Source organism: Aptenodytes forsteri, unplaced genomic scaffold, assembly GCF_000699145.1.
Source record: "Aptenodytes forsteri isolate BGI_AS27 unplaced genomic scaffold, ASM69914v1 Scaffold412, whole genome shotgun sequence".
NCBI lineage: Eukaryota > Metazoa > Chordata > Aves > Sphenisciformes > Spheniscidae > Aptenodytes > Aptenodytes forsteri.
In genome coordinates this window covers 532255-548035 of record NW_008794266.1, presented here as the reverse complement: position 1 = coordinate 548035, position 15781 = coordinate 532255, and the positions used below count along the sequence as shown (strand labels likewise).

The following is a 15781-nucleotide window of genomic DNA, read 5'->3' as shown; positions in this document are numbered from 1 at the left end:
GATGGTGTTTGCTGGTTTTCTGCTAGTTCTGTTTTAACTGATGTCTGTCAAATGAATGCCAGGTAGTTTAGCCTCCAAATGGGTATTTTTAGATGGATTCATGCTACCTATTGTCCCTAGAAATATTTTCATAATCCTAATGTCTCTGAAGAGCTTTGGCTTGATTGCATCAGCTTGCAAACACTGCAAGACACATCACAGCTCCATCCCAGACCAGAAATTCTGCCTTTTATACATGACCCATATCACAAGAGACAAGTTTCATCTCTTCTCTCATCTCGCTAAATATAAAAGAAAAAAAATACCTTGAGAACAGTATTTGCTACAGAACACAAGAAATACAAATTTACTAGTCTTCATAATCTCTTGTTATGTGATGGAAATAATTGCAGAGATGAAATAGTTGAAAGAGCATTTAAAAATGAAATATTTAGAGTAAACTTCCATCATCCCAACAAACAAGCTCAGTGCAAGAAATGCTTCAAATAAGCCTGTTGGGTTTTGTTTTGGGAACACGAGGGATCCCAGACCAGAAATTCTGCCTTTTATACATGACCCATATCACAAGAGACAAGTTTCATCTCTTCTCTCATCTCGCTAAATATAAAAGAAAAAAAATACCTTGAGAACAGTATTTGCTACAGAACACAAGAAATACAAATTTACTAGTCTTCATAATCTCTTGTTATGTGATGGAAATAATTGCAGAGATGAAATAGTTGAAAGAGCATTTAAAAATGAAATATTTAGAGTAAACTTCCATCATCCCAACAAACAAGCTCAGTGCAAGAAATGCTTCAAATAAGCCTGTTGGGTTTTGTTTTGGGAAACACGAGGGGTTTTTTCCACAAAGATGAAACAGGATTTCTGTGGTGATAATGTGACACGCAAACTGTTCCAAGAAACAATGGACTTGTGACGTTTAGATTTAGTAAACAGTATCTGCACAGGCAAAGCCATGATTTAAAAAACAGGGATGTTCTTAGGTATCTACTTTTAAATCTTAAGAGTGTTTCTTAAAATGACAGTGCCATGTTCAATACAACATGTAATATGCACTCAGAACCAAATGATCACTGGATGGTGATGATGAGTACATGTCTGCTACATGCATTTTATTCTGACTCTATAACATACATTCATAGAATACATAATAACCACTCAGAGCAAACCACTAAAGTGCATGCCCTGATGGCACATTAAGTATGTTGTCTCCAACACTGGCTGCTCAATTGCCAGAACACTGATACAGAAAGGGCTCATTTCTGCTTTATATCCCCATTTTGTGCTGAAAGAGTAAGAGCTAGCATCCCCTGCTCCCTCCATGAAAGGGAGCACTGTGGAGCAGGCTAATTGCCTGCTGCTGAAAAAGCCCTTTCAGAAAGAAGTAACCACCCTGAGAAGGTGCTATACAGAAACGCAGGGAGTGAGTCTTGGATTAACTCTTGGGTAAGTGGACCTGTGTACTGGGTTAGGCTGGGATGGAGTTAATTTTCTTCGCAGCAGCCTGTATGGTGCTGTGTTTTAGATTTGCGACCAAAACAGTGTTGATAACACAACAGTGTTTTACATGTTGCTGAGCAGTGCTTGCACAGGGTCAAGGCCGCCTCTGTTTCTCACTCTGCCGCCCCAGCAGAGTAGGCTGGGGTTGGGCAAGAGGGTGGGAGGGCACACAGCCAGGACAGCTGACCTGAACAGACTGAAGAAATATTCCATACCATATAATGTCATGCTTAGCAATAAAATTGGAAGGGGGAAGGGAGGAGGGTCAAGTTTTCCAAAGTAGCCATTGCTCGGAGACTGGCTGGGCATCGGCCTGCTGGTGGGAGGTGGTGAGTGATTGCCTTTGCATCACTTGGGTTTCTTTTTCTTTTTTTTCCCTTTACTTAATGAACTGTCTTTATCTCGACACATGAGTTTTCTTGCTTTTGCCTTTCCAACGTCTCCTCCCATCCTACCGGGGGAAGTGAGCAAGCAATGGAGTAGGGGCTTACCTGCCAGCCAGGGTCAACCCACCACAACCTGTAACTGGGTCTTCCACTTTAAGTTCTCCCGTCTAGGACATGCTTTCCTAATGCAGAAAGTCCTTGGGTTACCACGCCAAGCTAAGGCCACATGTAAAACCCAGTCCTGTTTTTGGCAGCTGGGAGTGTGAACACAAGCTACTGGAAGGCTGAAGATGCAATTCTAAGCTGGCCATACCATATATTTACTCTAGCTGTGGAGCAGCACTGAAACTGTGGAAGTGACGGGCTGCACTCCTAACCACAGCAAGCACAGTGATGGAGTGGTATCATACAAAAAAACCCACCCTAGAACTTCAGCTCAGCACCTACTCCCCCTCCCATTCATTCCAGGTGTTATCCTGAATCATTGCCTCGGGAAGGTGAGAAGGCATGTGCTAAGATCGGTGCGACAAAGTGCCACTTGGCACTCCTTTGCTGAAAGAGCAATACAGAAATGAGAGCTAGAAGAACAAAAAAAATTCTCTAGGGCTGGAAGAAGCAAAAAAGACAACACACTGCTGCTCAGCTTCCAAACACAACAGAGAGTAAAATGATGTGGAAAAAAATTAAACAATTTAAAGTATGGCATGCTTTTTTTCCTTTGAAACCTAGCTGATCAGAGGCTATGATGCAGACCATATGCAGAAACCAAATGCTGGGAACCAGTAATCCCATTGGCTTGGTTTTTAAACCCCAACTGTCCAGCCTGAATCTCCAGTCCTCTAGCACTGCTTGGTTCAGTGGACTTTCCAAGGAGATGATTTCTCTATCTCAGCTGTCTCACCTGCTCCTCTTGCAGTGTTATTCCCAGTGCAGCATCACTCTCTAGTTAGTCTAAACTGCTTCCCATAAAGCAGTCCATATACGGGCTTTAATAACCAGCTGGCAAAAAAAATATTTAATCCATCACTGGCAGACCCCAGCACCTCTACTGCCAACCGGGGATTTACATGTGAAGTGTTCTCCTACTCCACTATCCCCACTAGGGAAGGAAAGCAGAGTCTAAATTTGTCCTGAAAAGTTGTCTCTTCAGACGTCAGTCTTCTGCTTATGTCCTTACACAAGACAGAGCTGGTAGAGGGCAGCTTGTAGATTGGTTGCAAATGAACTTCAAAGGACATTCAAAATGACCACTGGAAAGCCTGCGTGGATGGAATGCCTCTTTGGCATGACTGAAAAACTCTGCATGCCGGATATACACTCAAGAATGGTGCACACGATTTTATTAAGAACTTTATAATGATATAGATTTGTCACTTAAACATTACAACTAACCATAGAAAAGTGTTGCCTGTATCTTTTAAACACCATGTAAATAAAACAAATTTCTTTTTAAAACAGGATAAACTGCTATAAAATGGTGCAGCCAAGTCATACAAAAATACAAAATTTGTTTCCAACTGCAGTCCTAGTTGCAATTGCAGAGAAAAGCCCCCACCCAGGACTTCCAGTGAGCAGAGAACACAAATTTGCAGAACTGGACATGGCAGAAATTTGTTGTCAAAATGTGCAGAATCCAAGGCTTCAATCAAAGCACCTCCAATAACTTCCAGACAAGATGGAAATTAATTTCTCTGGAAGCAACTGCGTACGTGGTAAGTCTCTTAGCCTTGGAATCCAGTTTCTAGCGTTCATCTGAGCCAGTTTTTAAATTTCTGTTGCTAAACCTCACTGATCTACACAAATATTGTTGTTCAGTGCCACTGCTGTCTTAGCCACTGGTACAGCAGGAACACCTCCTCGCCACAAACTTAAGGCTGCTCCAGTGCTGCTTCTAGATAGTCTGACCTCTAACTTGCACTGAAAGGCCTCACCAGCGTTCCAGTCTGAATCCCTAGGTTGAAGCTCTAGTCCAGTTAGCACTTACACAGATGTGTAACTTACAGCTTCCATATTTAGAGAGCCCGCCTGATGTCAGTGGAGCTATTGATATGGTTCACTTAAACGAGTGTCTAAGTGTTTGCGGGATTGGACAATTCTGTCTCCCTGCCTCCCCAGCAGCTATAATTTCTAAATGTATTTTTATTTTCATATGTTTCATATAGTTTGGGTTCTGTGATATGAGAAGAGTAAATCCTTTTAATTGGCTTACCGAAAGAAAACTAAACAAATTTAAGTTATCAAATGATTTCTAGAAGCAAAAGTGAAATATTTCACTATTGCCAAAAGGTAAGAGCACTGGTTAGCTACATGATACTACATTTTTTTTTTTAAACTTTCGACAGCAATTTAAAAGCCTGATCCTCTGAAAGGAAGCACAGAGAACTGCTTACTTATTAAACATGAGTTGTGCATGTCTCTACCTAGACATACCTCTCCACTCCACCGCAAAGCTTCTGTAGAAGGGCTTTTCTCTTTCAAAAGATTTTCTTGAATGGAGTGATCGAACCATTGAGGCATTATTTATTTGTACAGAGCTTATATTTAGTGCAATAAGTTTAAAAATTCTGCTCTGAAATATTAACTTTACATTAACAAAAATAGTTTTCTTAAAAAAATTGTAACAAAAGGAGTATATAGCATAGACAGATCATGAATTTTTAGCAAATACACTTTTAAGCATTTACCATTACAATATGCTGAAGAATTGAGTATTAGCATTCATATCTGGTGAACTTCCAGACTGAAAAGAAATGTAAATATCTAAGAATAATAATAAAAAAGCACGTTCTCTTGTTGTTATTGGATAACTTTAGATAACTATCCTGGCAGTTACACTTCCAAAGAAATGTTTCTCTGCCCTTTCCTGTTTTAGCCACCTGCTACAGTACATACAAATATGGATGAAACAACAGGCAAGGAATGGTCCCTTCCACCTCCCAAAGCTCTCCGGCATTAAATGAAATGAAGCATACAGTACTTTTTTGTACAGTAGTAGTACAGTTCATTTCTCTTCCCCATCCTCAGCATTGTTACATCTAGTCATGAATTAATCATGAGTATGGCTAAGACTGAGCTTTAACAATCTGTTATTTCAATTGCTCATATGGAGAATCCATACCCTTCAAAGGAGCACTGCTGAAGTGTGAAGGAGGCTACTGAACTCAAGGGGAAGATAGCGGGCAACAGGTAAGAGGGGTAAGTAGGGTAAAACAGGAAGTTAATTGCATATAAAAATTATCTGTCCCCATTTTCTAGTTTCTGTTTAATAGGAGATGCAAGGGCTCCCACACACCTGAATACCTGAGGAGTTGGTTATTGTGGTATCTGATACTGATAAACAAAACTGTGCCCCACCAGGGCTGTAAAGTAAAATGACTGCTTACAAACCCATTCGAACTGAATGAACTCTCACTGAAACCAACTTTGGAAAACTAAATTTAAGACTCTCTTGATTTGAAGGTTTTCCTTACATGTAACTGTCCTGAATTTAATGCAAATTTAAACAAACTAAACAAGTAAAACTCTCAGCAGATTAGCAGTGTCATGGGAAATCTGTCATCATTTCAGATTATCTTTACAATGATACCTCCTCCAGATTGTAAAATATCAAGCAGATAAGAATCAACTTTTCCATGACCACAATGAATAATTTAAAAAATGGAACAATGATAAAGCCGCTTGTAAAAGCCACCCGTATGAAAAGAGTACATGTTTCACAAAAATAATTGTTAAAAAAAGTATTAAATCCCTGTTCCTTTTCTCTGATTTTGGCTGTTTATTTTTTTATATATATATATATATATGTATATATGTATATATATACTGTTTTGGAATGTCAATGGGTTCCAATATGGCTGGCTAGTTTCAAGATGAACTTGCTCCAGAGGCCTAGAAAACAAAGTCATACAGCACAGTCTTAGACAAATGCCAAAAGACAAGGAGAAACTGAGTCAAAGGGGTCACTGGAAACCATAAAGAAAGAAGTGTGAAAAGGTTTTTTTTTTCTTGTGCCTTGATACAAGAACAGAAGGTCCTAAATGCTTCCTCATCTCTGCTATTAATACCTATTTAAAATACAACTGCACTTAGGGCATTTCACTTTTAGAACTAATTGTCATGTCTAAGAAATATCCACATTTCAAGGAGACTGGAACAAAACAGTAAAGACTATTTTTTAAAACAGAAGGGAAAAAAAAGAAAAATTAATCTAATTTTCAACCACCCAATTTGGGGACTACAGGTGCTACTAGTACAGAATAGACTTATGAATGATCCTATTCCAGATGTAACTGAGGCCTTTATCAATGCTTTGGGGAAAGCTATCAGAAATTTCACAGAGGTAACTGCTGTGTCCCATCCTTGTCAGGAAGTGAGATCGTAATATTTCAGAACGTATACAACTGGAGCTGAACACCCCAAAATGAAAGACCACGTGAGAAAACAAGGCCCAGTCAGTTCCAAACAAGACTATCGCATGAGCAGCAGAACTGGGAGTAATTCAGCAGGTGATACTCAGGCTGAGCCCCAAGTGCTCAGCACCTTCTCCAGCAGTCCTAGGAGGATTTTCAGCCAGTGCCAGGCTGAAGTGCCTAGAGTCAAGTTCCTAAAAGAACAAGACCACCCTTGACTTGCAAGTACTTGGTTTGCCCTTTTACAAGGGGGGATGAATAAAGGTTTTGACTTCCAAGCTTTAGGCAGTCAAGTACAAAAGTCTGAGTAGCGGTCTGTGCTAGCACTGACGAGAGCGTAAGTGGAAAACCACTCAAGATAAACCAGTTGTTTGAATTAGAGGTTAACATAATACGCTTTTGGACTGAGATTTTTTGTGCATATGACTAGAGGGTTTGCAAACCCAATTCTCAATCATTTTAACAGCAGCTTTACATTTACAGTGTTTAGACCACTCTGAAAATACCAACATTATTGTCTGTTTGAGCAGCTAGAATTACTCCCAGAAGAAAACAGGAAATGAGCATAGAATTAGTTTTTTAGATGTATAAACACAGCAGCATTTAGGCATAAGCAAATCTAGAAACTGGTATGCTATAATGAAAGAGCGAAACACGCAAAGCTACACATCTACCCATTCTACAGCAGGAACCCATTCCAGCTAGGTCAAAAAGTGCTCATGCAACATGGCTTCACATACATCATTTAAAAAAAATTCTACTGTTAACATACACTTATTTAGGTTCCATTAGGTTAAAAATTGTCCCTGTGGTAAGGAACTGTGTCAGGCCCTAAATACTCTGAGAAAGTAATGATGGAAAAATATTTTATTTCACAAAGTTGTACTGAACGATGACAAGTCATACCTTGCCCAGCCTGGGTCTCCATCATACGCTCTCAGTTCTCCACCTTCCAAACTCATCCTCCTATCTGTTATCTGTACCATGTATAGCTGTTCCTTATTCCAGGCTACTCAGACATGCAATGCCTTCCTAACAGGCACACCATAAGTAAAACAGGCTGCAGAAGCATAAATGATGCATTGTTCACTGTCTGTGTATCTGACAGTGTGAGATGGAAAGAGCACACAAGAGACAAGCAACATAAGTAGTTGGCAATAAAAACAAACAACTGGGAGAAATGTCATTTGAGCAGGTTGAAAGGAATCACTGTACCCAATTCCTTGGCACTGTATAAAATAATTTGGTGAGAGCTTTAAATGCCTGGTCCTACTTTGCAACAATGGATGCGCTCAGTAGTGTTCTTCAGGCTTTTACAGTGAGCTAAGATGAACAAAAATTGTTCAGTTCAGGACTGAAAAGACGATTAAAGTCAGAATAGCCCAATGAATTCCAGAGTCATCTTATTTTGAGAGTACTCAGCAGTTGGGGCTGTCTGTGCATACCACATAGCATGCATACTACTCCTAATGAAATGATACTGCGTTTGTTTCATATGACACAGTTCCTTTCATCTTACTTTTACAGGAGATGGTCTCAGCTGTGACAAAAACTCTGCCATCCAGGTGATAGGCAAGCTCACAAACAGAAAAAGCAGAACATCTTGAGTGATACAGAGAACAAAAACTTCTCCTGAAGAAGTGCAGTCAGTAAAGACAAAGAGGGAGAAGAAGTAAAAGTGAAACTCTTGGAGGATCGCCACCTCCTCATCTGCACCTACCATTGGTTTTAGCTCTCTGCCCTCAGCTCCACCTCCCCGGCCTGCTTCTTTCATAGATTTCCTACTATTCTCCACAAACTCCTGAAAAATAGTAATAAAGTGAAAAGTGCTTTCTTAGAGCAAACTCCAAACATCAAATCTCAATACACAACTTCAAGATTTAACTGCTCAAAATGTCAACACAACTTGCTCCTCCCACTTCTCTTGGTCAGACTTGTCCACAAAGTACCAGAAGAGCCTGCCAAATAGCACAAGCGTCTCCCTCATTTAACTCTGGAAACCAGGTAGGTATTTGCCTTGTGTGCTGATACAACTTTCAAATTTACCACACAATGCTCTCCTTTACGGGGAAGGAAGGTAGGAGGATGGTTGTCAAAAAAAACAGAGATCCCCATTATTACATCCTATCCTGTGAACTGTGTGTAGTGTTAGAACTCCATTAAATAGAGGCAACTGGAGATAATTCCTTGCAAGGTCTTGTTGATTTCCCTAACTTCCTCAACTCAAACTCTTACATTTTTCACCGGATCAGAATCGCCTACTCACAAAGATTAGCAAAGGTGCTGATTCCATTTTATGTAATTTCTTCTCTTAAAGGCAAGCATTCTTTAGCAAATTTCAGTAAACTTTAGCTGCTAGTGTTTTCTGATATTGACTGTTCACTAAAGAAACCCACAATACTTCTATGATTCATCTGTACTGTCTTCTGAGACAGCATGCTGCATTTTACTCTTATTCTGTGCTAAAAAGCAACTCATGAGCTACCATTTAAATTATTATTTACGCTAGATTCTGTAGTGTTTTACCAAAAATTTAACGTTAAATTCTTGACATGTTTTTCCAACAAGTAATCAGAAAAAAAAATTATGCTAAGAAGTCATGAGAGTCTTCCTCTAGCCTACACATGTGGGTACATTTTACAGGGACATATTCTACAGCTGCCACTTAAAAACATTATCAAGAAAATTACCTACTCAACAACAAGCTGAATGGCTTGAGGAGCAGAATTTTTACATCTGGGTCTCTAGCTAGAGTGAACAGGGACTAAGATGGGACAAACAAATAAGAACTGAATTGTGCAAAGGGCCTTGACATAGTATCTAGGCTCCAGGATAGAACATAGTATCTGTTGTTTCTGTGCATGACAGACTGAGAAGCAAATTGTGGTTCCTGTCTATCTGAAAGAAGAAAAACTCCAGTGTGGTCACTATCTGCGTGTGGGGTAGAATACTCTGATATTTTTCTCTTCCATGTCCCAAGAGAGGTCCTTCTTAGGAAAGTACAAAAACCAATCCTTTACCCCTTGTTTTGATTCTTTCCATTCTGCAGTGTATCATTTGCAAGAAATGATACCCAAAGGTATGATTCTGCAAGACAACTGCTCATCTCACAGCCAGTGTATAGAAGCCAGTACCAGTGACATCAAGGGAGGGAAGCATCATTACTTATCTGATGCTCATCAGACCACACTGTTTGCTGATCAAGCCATGAACAAGACAGCAAGGTAACCCAGGTAAAAAAAAAAGAAGTATTAAGCTCAGCTAGTGAGCTCACTCTCAAAATACCCATCTTATGAAATCATATCCTTAGCCTTAGAGAGCAAGGGGAAACTTACCATGAGAACCTTATCCATGTAGAATTCCCTCCCAGGGCTCCCATCATTGTATTTTGTATCGATGGCAAAACATAAGAAAAGGACATCAACAACCATTTCATAAATGGAAAGGAAGCAGTGAGCAACCAGGAATGCAAAGAGGCAGACAATGATGAGTGGCAGCACCCAGATGGTGTAATCTCGTTGGTAATTCAGCAACATAATCCCAGCCAAACCTGTACTGCAGACAATCAGGACCTGAGTAAGAAAACAGAAGACAACTCTAATGGCAGAAGCCTTTTGATTTTTTTTGTTTGCTTTGGTTTGGTTTTAACCTATGTGCTTCTTGCTCTGCCAGGGCTAGAACTAGGGGTTACAGATGCTAGTGGTAATGACATCTTTACCTCCTGGATTCCCCACATCCCTGAGTGTAAATGACATGGGGAGAGGGAGGGGGTAAGGCAGGTCTGGGGGAGGATGGTATGTTTTTCGTTTTGCTGCCAGAAACAACTTCCAAGCTTGTCTTATCTCTGTCTCATCTCCATACAGGGCAAGTAGATCAGAATTCATGTGAGGCACTTCATGTAACAGTCTCCACACACAGAAGTGCGCTATGTGTGAGGCCCTAACAGATATTTCACTGGGTACCAGTTTGGTCTTTGGGAATAACAAAAGGACTAAAACAATTGTTGTGGCACCCAACATTTTTAATATTTCTGAATCTATTATGAACTGCAGCTAAACACGAAATTGTAAAATAGGTCAGCTTTATTGTATTATGAAAATACCGGGTTGCACTGATAGAGCACACAGGCTGACAGCCCAGCACTGTTTTAGCTGATACTATTTTTTATATGCTGCATTGTTCATTTTAACATTTCTGTCACCTGTGCATTTCTCTAATAATGTGAAAGACATCTTTTCAGGGACCTGTTTCCTAACACCTTTCAGACACCTCCATAAAATCACTTTATATAATTCCATGGTCTCCCAAGCACCTATATCTTCATTTTTGTGTTTATTTCTTCTCACATCTTATTGACTTAATTACTGGTTTAAAAGTTCAGCCCACTGTACTCTGACTTAATAAACGTAGAGGAATGTAATAAGGAAGACAGTTCAGTCCAAGCTGGCAGTTCCTCATAACGGGCTCCTATACTACTTTCCAGTCCAATTTTGTCACAAATGGTGATCAATAATGTGCCAATTTTCAACATAAACCTGGAAAGCCCTTACTAAACAGAATTTAGAGGAAATGCTTCCTTTCCTTACAATTCTAAGTTTTAACCACAAAACCAATCAAAAACTCAGAACTTCTAATAATCACTTTTCTCTTGACTGCCTAAAAATAAATTCATGCAAAAGGTGTCATCATCTTCAGCTATTCCTTTCTGATCACTTTCACTTAATATAAGTGGGTCATTTGTCTATCCTCCCTATCCTGGACAGTCCCTTCCTGACATGATGCAGCTAGATATTATAAAGTGCATGCTAAGAAACAGGAATTTGAAGGCATTTTGTATCTGGGATGCAAGCCATTGCTAAAGAAAGCTTGCTACGATGTAGGTCAGTAACAACTGTATACAGCAGACATACCTTTCCTAGAAACAGCATAAAATCCCCAACTGTGTTTATGGCAGCCACTCGCAAAGCATTTTCCACTAGAATAACAAAGGCATCCTTTGCTGAGGTGCAGAAGTTGGTGCTGTTGATAGCTGTGGCTGTATATGCGTTCTGGGAAAAGCAGATTGAAGATTTACTCATGGAATGATCAGATATTTCAGATGGGGGAGGGGAGAAGGGAGAGAAGATACGGCTTCTGAATAAGTCAAATAAGTCGTATGATGTTAATGAACGAAGATTCTCTTGAGAGTTGTTGAATCAAGCAGTATGTACCAGCTGACAGAAGACTATATGAGGTAGAGAATTACTATTCTTCTGCTCCCTTGCTCATCATTTATGCACTAACAAGTTTATTCCAAAAAACTAATTAAACAGAATTTGCAATTTCTCTGCAGGACGACGTGAGCAGTGGCATAACTACAGCAATTAAGTAGTTAGAAAAAATATGCTGGAAATATAAAAGATTTTGAGAGTCATGCAAGTCCACCAAGATGATTTCTTGATACCTCACTAGACTGCATTCAAAGTCAGCCAGGACAATTTTCAAGGATTATACTGGGGGTTTTTTAAATGCCGCCTTCTGCTTTTATTTCTGTATTTCCACAAGCGAAAAAATGAACAACAGTGAAAGGGATATTAGAAAGATATTTAAAGATGTACTTAACAGAGGTGGGACCACAGGCCAATAAAATCTATTTTACAAAGGGGTCTGACCAGCCAGTGTGTCACAACTTGCAACTCTTTTTCCACTTTGTAGATGATGATGACAATTTGACATTATACATTTGACTGTTTTTCAATGGTGTGAACCTTAAAAATTACACCTAAAAAAGCTTCATTCTCTGTTGACAACAAACACAGTTTGAAACTCAGGTATAGTTTGATAGAGTGCACATAAGGAGGAACATCTCCAACCACTAAACAAATTGTTTTAAAGTTGAGATACCATGTGCACAAAGATAAATACCAGCTATTTCTCACCTTTACAAGGTAAACAAAGACTAAAGTAGTGATTTGCAGTGTAATTTCAGTAATGGAGACAAGATTGAAGTACCTTCACTGAAGTTCAGTTCCAAAGTACAATACCTTATGTGTCAGCCTCAGACTGCATTCTGGGAATCACATATATTATCAGCCCTTACATAAAACTTGAATATTTAAATTCTTACCTGATTTAAGTAGGTCAGGCACTTTTCTAGACACCAAAGGCAGCAGATGCAGGCTTTGAGCATACAGCGAGCACAAGCATTTTCCTAGGAAAGCAAAGAATGTGGAAAAACAAAGATAAAGAGTAAAAACAACAGATCTTAAGAAAACAATATTCCCATGTGTTTCAGTAACTGAAAAATTGAAAAACCTAAGCAGTCCCTCTCAGTCCCACGGTCCTTTGAACACCAAATATTCCAAAACAAGACTTCCAGCCCCCACACAGATTAAATTAAATTAGCTGTAAACACGTCAGGCATTGAGTTTCAGTAAGAAAAATGGAATCTATTTCTCTTACTTTTCCTTTGAGTTGTGTATGAATATACATAAGAATCATTCGAGGTATCTTCACTAGTGTGATAATGAAGGACCCCTTTGCCACCGTTCCTAGGTGGTAACATACAAGGCGATTAACAGATGCCAGAATAGGAGTAAATGGCAGGTTCCTTTTCTCCCTGTTGAAGAGAGAAAAAGAATGAAGTAGAATGATCAATATGTATTTAGTATTATCCAGAAGTACTACAAATTCTCAACAAACTAATGTGCAAAAGGAATGTATTATCCTTATGCTAGCTTTCCGTGTATACTGTTCACTCGACAATGACGATCTGTGCAAGTCACGGTTTTGGCTCTAATGCAGTAATAGGAATAGGATAAGGAATCAGTATGTCTTAAGGGTAGTCTTACAAGCAGTTGGCTGCATTCCTGCTATCGCCCACTAGCAGTTTCTATAAAACTACATTTGATGGTGTGCAGTTCAAAATCTTCCAAAAAAGTGAGAAACAAAGCTAACATTTTTTCAGCCAGGCTACTGATAAACTTGCCTTCCCCATCTCTCCTGTTCTGTTGGAGGTCTTTGTGGAGACTTTGGAGAGGATATTACTATTGTTATTTATTATAGAATCATAGAACAGTTTGGCTTGTAAGGGACCTCTAAAGGTCACCTAGTCCAACCCCCCTGCAATGAGCAGGGACATCTTCAACTAGATCGGGTTGCTCAGAGCCCCGTCCAACCTGACCTTGAATGTTTCCAGGGGTGGGGCATCCACCACCTCTCTGGGCAACCTGTGCCAGTGATTCACCACCTTCAGCGTAAAAAATTTCTTCCTTATATCTAGTCTAAATCTACCTCCCTTTACTTTAAAGCCATTCCCCCTTGTCCTGTCACAACAGGCCCTCCTAAAAAGTCTGTCCCCATCTTTCTTACAAGCCCCCTTTAAGTATTGAAAGGCTGCAATGAGGTCTCCCCGAAGCCTTCTCTTCTCTAGGCTGAACAACCCCAACTCTCTCAGTCTTTCTTCATAGGAGAGGTGTTCCATCCCCCTGATCATTTTCGTGGTCCTCCTCTGGACCCGCTCCAACAGGTCCGTGTCTTTCTTATGCTGAGGGCTCCAGAGCTGGATGCAGTACTCCAGGTGGGGTCTCACCAGAGCAGAGTAGAGGGGCAGAATCACCTCCCTCGACCTGCTGGCCACGTTTCTTTTGATGCAGCCCAGGATACGATTGGCCTTTTGGGCTGCGAGCGCACATTGCTGGCTCATGTCCAGCTTCTCATCCACCAGTACCCCCAAGCTCTTCTTGGCAGGGCTGCTCTCAATCCCTTTATCCCCCAGCCTGTATTGATACCGGGGGTTGCCGCAATCCAGGTGCAGGACTCTGCACTTGGCCTTGTTGAAAATCATAAGGGCCCACTTCTCAAGCTTGTAAATTAGGTAAATTCTTTTCTCAGATGTTTTGCATTTCTGATTTAGCTATTATATCCTCAAGGAACCAAGTATTAAGCCTTAAAACAAGCTATTTTATTGCAACATGGCTAGAATATTTTTCATCTATCAGATGAATGCTCACTTTCACAGTTTTGAAGCAATTCCCTCTTAAAGTTTTTATTTATATTTCCTACCAAGGAAGCCACTTCTATTTCTCTCTCAAAGAACAGTGTCATTCAACATTTAAAGAATGGCTCTTCTTCTTTATTAGAAATACAAACATACTACTAAGCATATTAAAGGAACAAGTGCTAACATTCCAAACATAAAATATCTCCTCAGCTTGGGAGAAAGTTATTTTCATGTGAGTTTCATTCAAAAAAAAAAAAAGTAGAGTCTTGTTTCCATGAAACTAACATCTGTGTAACTTACCCCTGAGATGTTAATGATTAAAATAGGTTTACCCTGTATTTTCTTCCAATTAACTTTTAGAGGTCAGGTGGGGGAAGCCAAATTCTATTCCCTTTTGGGCACAATCTCATAAGAGGTCTGAGGCTTACACCCAGGCAACCCAGCTACTTCCTCCTTTCGAGGTAAATGTAACTGAGGGCAGAGTCTGTAATGCAGAACACCTTGACGTCTGTTATCGCCTGAGTTGAAAGGAATCCATCCGGCTAGGTGAATGAACAATGAACATATATAAAACATTTCTCCATAGAAAACTTCACCTCATTTGCTGTGCAAAGCTGCTAATATGCAAAATAATGGGGCAGTCCAAATTAATGCCCTTTCCTTCCTTCCTAAGTCACTTTTCAGATTAGAATGGTACCTTAAAATGCAGAAAGGGTAACAGTAGGGAGAAATGGGTACTTACTAACTTAAAATAAAATTCCTGTTATGGGATGATAGGGTACAGTTAAAAGAAAAATAATTCACCCTCAGGTGACAGAAAATACATAAACCTACAGATGAAGCATACACATTGCTAAGTGATCTATTTCAATGCAAAATTATCCTCTCTCCTCTGTATTTTCCTAGTTCATTACTCTATCTAGTTTAATTATTCACAAGATTACACCCCAGTAACATCCTGTAATAACTTCACAGATGTATTTCATTGGTACACTGGAGGACTTCATCATTAATAAAATAACATAATTTCTGTCAGCACAGTAAATTAATTCCTTGCCTTTGATATTGTTTTAAAGACTAGGGCAGATAAGGAGTCAAATGTAATTCAGACAACAGTCTCAATTAAAAAGACAAACCAATTAAACATTTGTGATCTGACTCATGCACTTGAAAAACTTCTGCAAGCATTATTTAAAAACCCGTTTTTTTAAAAAGCAGACTGTTATAAGCACATGGCAAGAATAAAGTGTGGCTGCTGAATATCATTAGAAATTTTTATATACAATATTCTTCATATGAAAGGCTAAAAACACATACCAAAACCCACTAGCTGAACTACATGTGTATTTAGGATACTTCTTGGGGATGGCATCACTCCAACATCTTGGTTTTCCTTTCTTAAGTAAACCACCATTGCTAAGTATCTTGTCAACATCCTCTACTCATGTGCTCTTTATTCCAGTGGAGTTGTATTTATATTCTTTGGAAAAGACTTTGAGAAC

General features: G+C 39.5%; 1 protein-coding gene across 1 annotated transcript in view; it reads right to left on the bottom strand.

Annotated features, from left to right (window-relative positions):
- Positions 1-5695: 5695 nt before the first annotated feature.
- The window catches only part of SLC44A1 (solute carrier family 44 member 1), a 50419-nt gene continuing 40333 nt past the window's right edge, over positions 5696-15781 (bottom strand). Inside the window, exons 11-16 of the mRNA XM_009286369.1 lie at positions 12740-12896; positions 12405-12488; positions 11209-11346; positions 9634-9870; positions 8019-8099; positions 5696-5777 (exon numbers count right to left, since the gene is read on the bottom strand). Of these exons, the coding sequence (XP_009284644.1) occupies positions 5754-5777; positions 8019-8099; positions 9634-9870; positions 11209-11346; positions 12405-12488; positions 12740-12896 (721 nt within the window). The 3' untranslated portion in view covers positions 5696-5753. The remainder of the gene's footprint in view (positions 5778-8018; positions 8100-9633; positions 9871-11208; positions 11347-12404; positions 12489-12739; positions 12897-15781) is intronic.